This window comes from Melozone crissalis, unplaced genomic scaffold, assembly GCF_028551555.1.
Source record: "Melozone crissalis strain CALT ecotype California unplaced genomic scaffold, PUWL_Pcris_2 ptg000002l_1, whole genome shotgun sequence".
Classification (NCBI taxonomy): domain Eukaryota; kingdom Metazoa; phylum Chordata; class Aves; order Passeriformes; family Passerellidae; genus Melozone; species Melozone crissalis.
The window spans coordinates 7,539,085-7,550,581 of record NW_026535780.1 but is presented as its reverse complement, the minus strand read 5'-3'; the positions used below and the strand labels follow the sequence as shown (position 1 = coordinate 7,550,581).

Sequence of the window (11,497 nt, the reverse complement as noted above, 5' to 3'; positions counted from 1 at the left end):
GGGACCTTCTCAGTGACTGCCCTGAGTCTTTTTCTCCCTATCAGAGTGACAGAACAGGTCAGACTGGAAGGGACAGCAGTGGGTCATTCGGTCCAACCCTCTTGCTTAAGCAGGGTCATTCTAGAACACATTGCACAGGATTGTGTCCACCTGAATTAGTGCAGAGACTCCACACCTCTTTAGACAATGTTTCAGTGCAGGGTCACTGTACACTAAAGTTCTTCCTATTCAGCTGAAACTCCCTGTGCATTGTGCCCGTTCCCTCTTGTACTCGGCACCACCGAGCTGAGCCTGATCCGTGTTCTTGATCCCTCCCTCAGACACTGCTGGACGAGGTTCCCCGTCAGCCGCCTACCTCTGGGGCTGAGCAGCCCCAACTCCCCCAGCCTTTGCCAAGGCGAGAAATGCCCCAGTGCCTTGATTAAACATTTCCTTTCCCTCCGCTCCCCGCTGTTTGCGTGGCGGTGTGTGGCAGTGTAAAGCACTGTCGGTGTGAGGCAGTGTCGCCGTGCCGGTTTCGCTGTCCCGGGCCGCGGCCGCCGCTCTTTGTCTGGCTCGCCCCCCGCCCCTGCGCAGTCACGTGCCGGGGGCGGGGCGCGTCGCGCAGCGGTGACGCGCGCGGGGCGCGGGCAGGATGGGGCGGTGAGGGGCGGCCGTGCCGGACAGCCCGCGGCAGCCGCGCCGGGCCCCGAGCGAGCCGAGCGGGCGGTAAGGGCTGGCACCGCGGGGGAAGCGAGGAGGGAATGCGGGGGGAGCGCGGGCGGCGGGGCTCCGGCGGCTCCCGCACCCCGGCCGGGCCTGGCGGGGCGGCGCCCGCGGTTCTGCTCGCGCCGGGCCCCGCCCGCGGCCGGGGGTCCGGCGGGGCCTCCCCGGCGGTGCCGAGCGCTGCGGCCGCGGCCCCGCCGCTCCCGGCCCCGCTCGCCCTTGGCCGCTCTCGGCGCTGGCGGAGCTCGCAGGGGAGCCCCGCTGCGGAACGGGGGCCGGTGCCGCTCCCCCCGCAGTGCGGGGCTGGCAGGCTCCGAGCCCGCATCCCGGCACTGCCGCTCGGCAAGGGGGCTTGGGCTGGTGCAGGGGGCACCGCGGAAAGTGGCGGTGATAGCGACAGCACTTGCACAGAGAGGTTTTTGGTGGTTTTTTTCCTTTTTGATAGTGACTGAACTGCAAAATAAAATTAGAAGCCAGCTGTGACTGAAACTCTGTGCTATGAATGCGACTATGAGTGCATAGAAATACTCAAGATGAGGTTTTGTTTATTTTTTGTTTGTGCTCATTTAATCTTACTTGTCCTTTAGGCCATGTTTATCTGTTCTTGATAAGGTAAGTTCTTCTTAGTTTCCCTTTTCTTCACCCGAGGAGAGCACACATGTTAACTATAGGTAAATTAAAATTTTGCTTAAAAATTATGTGAAGGAATTACAGTCTAGTAGAGTTCCAGAGATGAGCACTATGGTTTTTTCTTATTATTTTTTGAGTTAAGGTTGATGACAGATATTTTTGAAGGGAAAGAAATCTGAATAAAAGTATGTATGAAGGGGTTTTTGCGACTTTTTTTTTTTTTTTTTGGGCCCTGCCTGTATTTGTGTAAGCTAAGCAGTTAATACAAAGTCAGGATCAAAATTTTGCATCTTTTCACCCTCTGGAATATATTTGTTGTCAATGACACATTTTAAACAGCATAATGTGTTTTAATGCAACTTTTTTCCTTTCTTCCAAGGTGGTGAAAAAGACAATATCAAGATGAGTAAAAAGCCTCCAAATCGTCCTGGAATCACATTTGAGATTGGTGCTCGTTTGGAGGCACTGGACTATTTGCAGAAATGGTATGGAAGACATTGGGTGGTGTTTGCTGAGAGCATAATTATTTTGTGTTGTTTGTGTGCTTTGATAATTGACTATAAAAAACAGCACATCTATTATTTGTCAATTTCCACATGTGAACTTTATGAATTTCCACCTAAGTCTGATGAAAGTTTTAGCTTTCAGGAAAATATTTTCACTTCAGAAATCTCAAGCTAAACTTTCCTGTGGGTTTGTGTTTGTGCTCTTGGTGGCTTGTGCAGCTGTAGGGAGCAAAGAGCCTTTCTGGAGCAGTGTGGAATTCAGGAGCAGTGTGGAATTCAGTGTCATGGCCGAGGTGATTGGTGTGTCAATGAGGCAAACTTCATGATCAAAGACTTCTTTTGTCTTCATTTGAAGGCATGCAAGGGGAGTTGTTTTGTGTTCACTTGTCACACTTGACAGGTCCACAAAACTGATTCTAAAAAAAAAACCAAACCCACATCCTGAATTGGAGTTCATGGGATAGGCAGATGCAGTTGTGTTTTTATTAAACAGCTGGAGGAATTAAGTGCTTAAAACTGTGACTCCCAACTAGCCAGGCCTATTGTGAATTCAAAGACTATAAAATTAAAATTGTGGGCACAAGGACTATGCTGCACATCATGTGCATTGTGAAAGGAGCTGTTCTGATGAAAAAAGTTGCTAGTAAAAATTTTATTAAAGCAAGTGGGCTGATCTGTTGATGTGTGCTGGCCATGCTAGTTGAGTTTGAAAAATCCCTGGTTTTGTTAGAGTAGGTGACTGAAGTAGTTGATGCTTCTACTTAGAAGTTTTTTCTTAGCTGCTCTCTGATTTATTAGGGCTGGGAAATGCAGAGGTGTGTAGCTGCTTTTCTGTTGCATTCCTGGAGAGTTCAGCATGTTCCTGTCAATATCTGATCCTGGTGACTCCAAGTGATTGCGAGCTAAGTCTGTGTGTTATTGACATGTCTGCTCCAGTGTTATGTGCTCTGTATACAAAGTTGGGTCAAACTTTTTATTTGTAGAGCTTTGATTTTAATTATAGGAAAAGTGTTTGTCTTAATAAATGGACTCTAAAGGACTTGGTTTGTAGAACTGTTCTTGTTCTTACCTGTTGCTGTAGACTGGGTTTTCAGCACACTGAATGGCAGGATAAGGAAAACATCCAAAATAGATCAATAAAACTTTTTTATAGCATATTCTGTGACTAGAGATAGTTGGTTATGTAATAAGATAACAAAAATTAGTATGTAAATATAGCTTAATAATATAAAAAAAAATATTACTGAGTATCCAGTGTATGTTTGTGTCAGACCTGCCCAGCTTTTTCCAGGGAAGGGTTGCATGTCAGTGCTGGAGTTCTTGTCTAGGTTTGGATTGTCAGGCATGGCCATGTCACAAGCTCTGCAGCTGAGTTGCTGGGTGTTTTCAGGAAGAATAGAATTTATCCTGAACTTTCCAGGATTTGATTTATTATCTGTACACCAGGTAGACCCAGGTCAAGTTTAAATACCTGTAAACTTCTGTGCTGCCATATACAGAAGAAAGTTAATATCAAAATTCAGCAGTTACAGCAACAATGAAAACTTGACTGCATTTCAAGTGAACTAGTAATACAAAATGAACTAATAATACAAACCCAAATATCTTGTGACAGAAAATCCACTGTTGTGCTATTATTAGGGTGTCAGGGGTTGTAATGATAGTCTATGGGATTTTTTTTAGTTGGCTTTCTGTTGCATAAGGGAGTGGTGGATGTTTTTAAAATTCTTGCTATATATGATCTCTATGCATTCTGCTCATTTGCATGCAGAAATACATACTTCAAAGAAAATAAACTTGCTGAACTTACATGAAATCTCTTTATTATATTTTAACAAAAGCCAAATTGAAGAGCATTGCTATTGCTTAGCTCAGTCTTTCTACAAGTGACAAATTGAGCACACTTGCTGAGAAATAGCCTTTAAAAGGATTTCAATTTTTTCTCCATTTTTCTGAAAGCTTGCTGTCATCTGATGGTCATGACTAGTTAAAATGTTAATCAAGAAAGGCTTCTAGAGGCTGTAAGAAGAAATACAATAAAATATGTTTTTGTTTTTTGAGGTACTTTTGCAGGTCTTTAATTTTCACCTGTGTAGTAGTTGCTGAAATTGAACTCCTGGCATCTGGTGTTTCATTTATGTTCTGTAAACTTTTGAGATGTCATCAATGTACCTTAACTACTTATTGCTTTAAAGCCCTGTACTTTTAAATGAAGTTTTTGCAGAGGGTGTTTGGATCACTGGTGTCATCTGTCCTGTACTGTGACAGAGTAGAAGAAAGCCTGGTCAGACTGGTCAGCAAAGACAAGACAGGCTGTCAATGAGCATGTTTAGTTTTGCTGTATTGCTCCTTTATCAAGCACAGCAGTTATGCTGTTGCAGGGGATCATCTTGCATAAAGAACTTGTACCACTTGTTCCATTTAAATCCACTGAAGCAAGCCGTGAACTGCAGCTCTAATCAAAACTGATCATCTGTCAGCAGATAATAAATGAGATGGCATTGAAAATTACAAAATAGAAAATTATTAAGTGTGTGAAATGATCAGGGGCTGGAGGAATGTATGACCTATAAAGAGAGAGTGAGGAAATGACTTCTTTAGCTTGGAGAAGGCTTCAGAAATCCCACTGTCAGCCTTCCAGTACCTACAGGGCTGTCATCAACCAGCCTTAGCCAAACCCTCCAGGTAGTTAGAGAACAAAACAACCAAGACAACAGGCACAAACTGAAATGAGATATTCAGACTAGGTTAAGGAGAATCTTTTTCCTGTTGGGACAGTCAAGCAGTGGATCAGGTTGCCTGAAGTTTGTGGAGTGTCCAGCATGGGAGTTTTTCAAGACTGGGATGGATAAAACACTGGAAAACCTGGCCTGTTGCCATAGCTGACCCTGCTTTGAGTGGGAGGTTGGACTGGAGGCTTTCTGAGGTTGCTTTCAGTTTGAATTCTCCTGTGATCTCATACAAAAACTAATACATGTGCATGCACCCTCTACTGCCTCTCTTTGCTGACAGAGCAAGTGAAAAAGCAGTGGAGCTGCCCTTGCCTGCGAGTGCATGTCTGTGTGTAAGGCAGTTCTTGAGCTGTCAGCTCCCGCAAGTAGGACACTGTCCCTGCAAAGCTGATGTATTTAAAGATGCATCTCTTCCTTTTTGTAATATTTTTGTGTGGGTTTTTTGGCTGTAACTCTCTACTGGTTGTCCTGTAAGCAGCAGATACTGATTTGAAAAAACCCTGTTGTTTTTCTGATAGTCTTTATTAATATGCTCAATCTCAACTCTTAAGTTAGGTGATGAAGTACAGATAGATGGCCCTGCTTTCTAGAATGGAAACAGCCCTCTAAAATAGGTTAGTTGTTGGAACAACAGCTCTACCTCTTGGTGTATTTGATTATCTGGATCAATTTCCACCCCTGCTCCAGTATGGAGGAAGTCTTTTCTCTGAAGGAATTTGAGAACTCTTCTTGGTACACTCCTTGCTTTGGATTTCAGTTGACTGGGTTACCTGGCAGGTGTTGGAAAGGGAAGTGAAGTCTGCTTTATATTTAATACAATATATGTATAATAAATGTGGGGACCTAGAAAGAGGTGTTTGCAGGTTTTGCAGACTCTAGAACACTATTTGTGAGAAATCAGTATGGAGGGTATTTGGTTTTATATCCTCTGTGAGGTAGAAGGAAGCACTTTTTAAACCAAACCAGTGTTGCACAGGCAGGAAGTATGAGTGTGTTTGTAGATTTTGTAGGTACAATCTTGGGCAAATTTAGTAATATTGTATTCTCTTTTACAGTCTGAAATGCCTATTGTCCCATTTCACAAGGCAATTCGCTACTTTTTGGTCACTTTTGAAAGATTAAAAGGATGATGTAAAAAAAGTGCTGTCTGTGTGGTTGTTAATGTGTGTTGAGTGCAGTGGAAAAATGTTCAGTGGTTTTTTTTACACTGTAAAGAAGCGAAGTGGGAAGTTTTCAATTTATTTTTTTTATTGTATATATGTTAGAACACTGTTGTTGCCTTACCAGGGCTTTGTAGTATTCATTTTTAAGCCATATCAAATTCTGAGGCTTTCCAAAAATATTGCATAATTCTAATGGGTTGGAACTGCCAAGATTGGAACCTGAGAATGGAGGGCATGCAATGTGTAAACTGGGCAGGTAAATTCAGCTACCAGCAGTTCTCTTGTTCCATCTTGGAAAAGGAAGAGCAAACCCCCCTGAAATTTGGATGAAACTTCACTTGTGATTATTACATGCTCTTTCCAGCTGTTTTTGAAAAAGCACACCCAAAATGTGCCGAATATTGTTTCTTCCCATAAAAGAAACTCCTTGATTATTGAATTTCAGTGTGCTGGTCTGAGTCTTTTTTTTTTTCTTTTTTTTGAAAAGTGAAGACTCTTGCCTCAAATTTTAGAGTGTGTTTTTCTGGTTTGTGCTGATGAAGTGTTGTGAGATCCAGCTGTATATCAGTTTCATTGTGATGACTTAATGTGGCTTAGTTGCTGGGGGAATTAACCTGACTGGAAAGTTGTTTTGGCCTTTAGATATTATTATTCTTTGGTACTGTAAAGAATGATATTTGTGTCTCCCTTTGCAGTATTTCTTCAAATGCTTAATTGTAACTTTGTGATGGAAGGAACTTCCACATACAAGTTCTGAAGTCTGAGAGATGTAATCATCTTCATATTAATATTTTTAATTCATGAAATTGATTCTTTTCAGTAAAAATACAAAATCACCAGGAAGATCTTTTTGTGCAGGGGATAATTTACAAGAGTAAGTTCTGCAGTCCATATGTTCTGGTCTTTTCTACTGTGGGATCAGTATTGTGAAATATTACTGTTGGTGCATATTTGTGGCACAATGTGTGGCTAAGTTTAGTGGATATTGAGGATAATAGTTTGTTGCTAAATACAGAGTTGTGTTTGGGTTACCTAATAACCAATTGCATACGGCTTGGGCAGTTCCATCTCTAAGGACATATCATGGATTTTTAGAAAGATGGTGGTAGCAGAAATCATATTTAGCAAAGAGAAATTAACCTGTAAATACCTTGAGCTTCTTGTCTCATCTACAGTGATCTCTAATGAGAATTAACATTTTGCACCTCTTCTTTTATTAACTGATGCTAACTTTTTATCTTTTGATTTTGTATATATATTAATATCTTGATTCTTGGCTTGCTGAATTTTCCTTATAATTATCTTAATTTAAAAATATTTGTCTCTAAAGCGTGCTCTGCATTTTACTTTCCCCTCTTATGTGGTTTGCTCTTTCCATGTCAGTGCTGGATTTTCCCATTTTGTCCCTCCTGTTGTTGTCTCACAGAGTGCTTGGAGTGGTGCCTTGGCTGCTGCTGACCAGAGGAAGCTCTTGGCCATAGCAGGGGAGCTGCTGCAGGGATGTGCCATAGTGGGAGCAGAGTGTTTGCATTGGAGACGTGTAGGAAAAGGAGAATTCTCTTTCAGCTGCTTGGCCCTGAATTTTGTGAAACAACCATAGTTTTGCATCACTGGTGGCTGGCATGCAATAAACCTAAAATTTCAAACTGTACTGGAAAGGGCAGCACTGTTCTTGGCTTCCATTTCTGATTGCTGCAAAGTGAACTTTCTCTCCTTTGCTTTTCTGGTGGTTTTCCTCCTTTCCCTCTGGTAAATTTCTGTGTCGTCCTTCTGCTTGGAACTCCTTTAGGTTACATTGTTTCTCACACACTTGCTGTTGTAACAGTAACTTAACTTTTTCCTCTGCTTCGCTCCTCTTCCTGCTTGTTCTGGTGTTTCGTGTCAAGTTCCAGTCTGAAACTGGAAGATGAAAAAAACCTAGAAAATTTATACTAAATTTTTTTATAATAAAATTTCTAAGTGTAGCAACATATGGACTTATAAAGAAAGTATAACCAGAGGCAGGACTTAGGAAAACCATTTCATGGCTGACTTATTTTCTTGAACCCTTGTTCAGAGTTAAACCAGAATGTTGCTGCTGGGATACAGGTTTGACCCAAGAGTTTTACATTCTGTTTTAATGCAGTAAATCATCAGTTTCACCTTTCTTGTTAGATTGTTGTTGTCAGTCTACTTTAGATGGGGAAGAGAGGCTGATCTTGTTTCTTCGAAAGACTTGAAAAAGATTTTATTAGGGGAGTTGCAAATGAGAGGCTTCAGTTTTAGACTAAGACTTTGTGGGTTGTTTTGGAAGTTCAGCGAGAGAAAGAGATGGGGTCTTAAAGAACAGATATAAAAATATTTAGTGTTTCTGAAATCTATGGATGAGAGAAATGCCACAAGAGCTTGGAGTGTCTGAATTCTGGTGTGAGGGTGAAATGTGGCTGCAGTAGCAACCTAGAAAATCAGAGAGATTTTCTTAATCAGTAGCTCCTGAAATATTTAAATGTTGGGAAGCTGTATACACCATGGCAGTTGAAGAAGTAGGACAGGAGAAAAGAAAGAGCAAATTGAGATTGACATGTTTTGTTTTAATGTCCAGTTAGTAAGAAATAAGGAAAGCCTGTACTTCTGATAACTTATATTTTAGTCAGAACATAGTGATAAAGACTCCTTTAAGAGGACAATCAGTATTTTTTCAGGAGGGATTATATTCAAAATTGATGATGTTGACAGGTTCCCTACATATGTCAGTTGCCTTTCTAGCTAAAGAATTTGCTGTAGGATTGGAAATTGGTTGCTCAAGCTCTGCTGTTTTACTATTGGCTCACAGTAGTACTTGGTTTGAAAAACAGGTTGTTAAAGGCAGCTGTCCTTTTCCTGTGGTCTTTCTTTTCCATACACATTGTTAACTTTAGAGCAGCCCTAATATAAATGCTGATAAAAAATCAATGATGTAATTAACTTTTTTTATTTTTTAGGAGATTCTGTGCACTTTTGAATCTGTTTCAATACTTCTTTGAAGGGCAGAAGGAGCTGAATTCTGCCCGATTCTAATTTTCAATGTTGTTTATAGATTCTCGAACTAAATGTTATCCAACCATTTCAGTTACTTAGCCTTTCTCAGACTTAGAGATTTTTCAGTACAGAGTGTTAATACAACTTTCTGGAAGGTCATGTAGGCACTATTGTATCTAAACCAAGACAGAAACCTTTGAGACTTAGCAGTTGTGTTTAACACTCAGGTATCCATCTCGAATTGAGAAGATAGATTATGAGGAGGGGAAGATGTTGGTGCATTTTGAGCGCTGGAGCCATCGCTATGATGAGTGGATTTACTGGGACAGCAACAGGCTGAGACCTTTGGAGAGACCAGCTTTGAGGAAAGAGGGGCTGAAGGATGATGAGGAATTTGTTGTAAGTGGTACATTTATTTTGTCTTAGACTTTTGTAAACTGCTCTACTTGTTTTCTACATTAAATCTCTCTAGCACATAATACTTGATTTTTAGGGAAAAAAAATCTAAATTATTTAAATATTAATTACTAATTTTGTTTAAAATAGGATTTTAAACCGGGAGAAGAAGTCCTAGCTCGTTGGACAGACTGTCGATATTACCCTGCAAAGATTGAAGCAATTAATAAAGAGGGTATGTATTGCAATGCTCCATTGGTAAGGCCTGCTTGAAAATGCTGTGCTGTGGATTTAGTCTGCTTTAAAAAGTGATATGGCTATGAGGTTTTCCTCTCTGCCCCAATATTAAGTGAAAATGTTTTTATAAATGTTTTTATATATCAAATTTAGTAAAATGTTTGTCTTTTATCTGTGTCAAATTTGAAAACTTCTTTTTTGTCTTCTCCTAGAAGACAAAATGCTTTTAAAAATATTTTTACTGTTTCAGTGATCAAAAGCTCCTGTGCACAGTCTGAGGACAATTTTGTGCTATTTTTGATTTGAGTTAATGTTCTATTAAAATTTTCAAAATTGTCTTAGTTCTCTTTATTGAAGAAAAACAATGGAAATAGGAAAGTAAGGGCACAGATTAAATACTTCACAGTGGTGATATTTCTAATGAACATACAAAGTTGATATTTTTACTGTAGTTTAGAGCAAATGAGGACTTGGATGTGAATTGAACTGTTTCCCTGGTGTAGCATCTTAAATATTACTGCTCATAATTCATTGAAATAATAATGTAGTGACTCAGTAGCTGAAACATACTTGAATTTGCCCAGCTGGACACAGAGTAACAGTATCAAAGCAGGGTTTTATTGAGGCCATCATTTATGGCTTTTTGTACCTCTCTTGATCCTGACTAGTGGTAACACCTGGTTACTCTTGTCATGCAAAATAACATGCAAAACATAAAGCTTTCTTAATTACAAAATGTGTTTATTTTTTAACTACTCATAGTGATTCCATCAATCATTTCTAGGAACATTCACAGTGCAATTCTATGATGGTGTCATTCGATGTCTTAAAAGGATGCATATCAAATCTATGCCAGAGGATGCAAAAGGGCAGGTAAGGATGCTTAAAGCAATTTTGCTTTGTTAGGTTTTGTGTAGTTGTTTGGGTTTTCATTGTTTTGTTTGTTTGTTTTTTATATCATGAGACAGTAGAAGTGTCAGTAGCACAACTAGATTGAAATTAGTCTTTCTCTAGGCCCTGCACTGCCTTGCTTCACCAGTTTATGGATGGTGCCTCAGAGTGTGCTGCTCAAGTGGCCTTGCCTCACTGAAATGTCTGGCTGCTGGACACTCCATTGCCAACTAATCTCTTCACAAAGCCTTGTCTTACAGAGTTTACAAAACCAGTGACTTTTCCCTCTGTTGTCTTTTCAGGAAAAAAGCTTTAGCTTGTCAGCAGTCTGTGCTGCTGATTTTTTTTTTTAATTTTATTTATTCCCCACCCTCTGCCCATGTCTTTTGTTTGCCACTGTGAGAGCTTTTTGCCCATGTGTTCCTACAAACATGACTTTGGGGTTATTCCCCCTGTATCAGAACTTTGGGGCAATCAGACAGTTAATTATTTCTTGTCTCTTATAATGTCCAGTTGCTGTTAAAGAAGAGATGCTGAATGGAAGCTGAGGAAGGCTATGAAGTAGAAACATGATTTAGTCACTAGGCCTCTTTACTTGTGAAAGAGGAACATCATTGAAAACTCTTACATGCTTTCAGTTCAAATGCCATTGCATTTATTTTGCATGGTAACTGTGTTTAATATTTAATGAGAAATTACTCCACTGAAACTATTTGAGACAAAATCCATGAAAGCTGGTCTTTGCTCTTAGTTTTCTTCAGAATACTCCTAACTTTGTAGACTTCAAATATTTCAGAATTACCATTGTAGCCGTCCATATTGTGGCCAGGGCAGATGGATAATTGGATTGGCTCGAAAGCATCTCCACATCCTGGCCTCCAGGGTAAAGGTAGCTGTATGGTAGGGTTGATCCACTATGCAAGGGACACTGGAACTTAGTGCAGACACCACTGCATTATTTAAAAGATGTTTCCTGAAGGAGATTAAGCTGAAATCTATAGTCACACTAACCCTGGCTTCTTGCTGCAGTCTTACAGTAACTCTGTAGAACCACTGTGTAGTATTTCAAGGAATACTGTCAGTATGGCAGTAACTTAGGAAGCTTGAGTGTTCCTTTTTCCTTACAAAAAGCAAAACTTGGGTAATGTGATTGTGACCAAAAAGAAATAAGCCTTTTGTGGCAGTGGAAAGAACTCCCTGATTCTGTCCTGTGCTTTTCCTGGGGAGCAATGTTGTATCT

The 11,497-nt window shown here is 40.5% G+C and overlaps 1 protein-coding gene across 6 annotated transcripts in view; it reads left to right on the top strand.

Moving 5' to 3' along the window:
* The first annotated feature begins 628 nt into the window (after positions 1–628).
* PHF20L1 (PHD finger protein 20 like 1) overlaps positions 629–11,497 on the top strand; it is a 56,758-nt gene continuing 45,889 nt past the window's right edge. For 3 of the 6 annotated variants that reach the window (XM_054270040.1, XM_054270009.1, XM_054270048.1), the window contains exons 1-5: positions 629–708; positions 1,715–1,820; positions 8,961–9,132; positions 9,280–9,364; positions 10,151–10,239. In XM_054270040.1, coding sequence (XP_054126015.1) covers positions 1,738–1,820; positions 8,961–9,132; positions 9,280–9,364; positions 10,151–10,239 — 429 coding nt within the window. In that variant the 5' untranslated portion in view covers positions 629–708; positions 1,715–1,737. Of the gene's footprint in view, positions 709–1,155; positions 1,318–1,714; positions 1,821–8,960; positions 9,133–9,279; positions 9,365–10,150; positions 10,240–11,497 lie in introns of those variants that run through there. The other 3 variants (XM_054270032.1, XM_054270017.1, XM_054270024.1) reach the window with 2 other exon arrangements.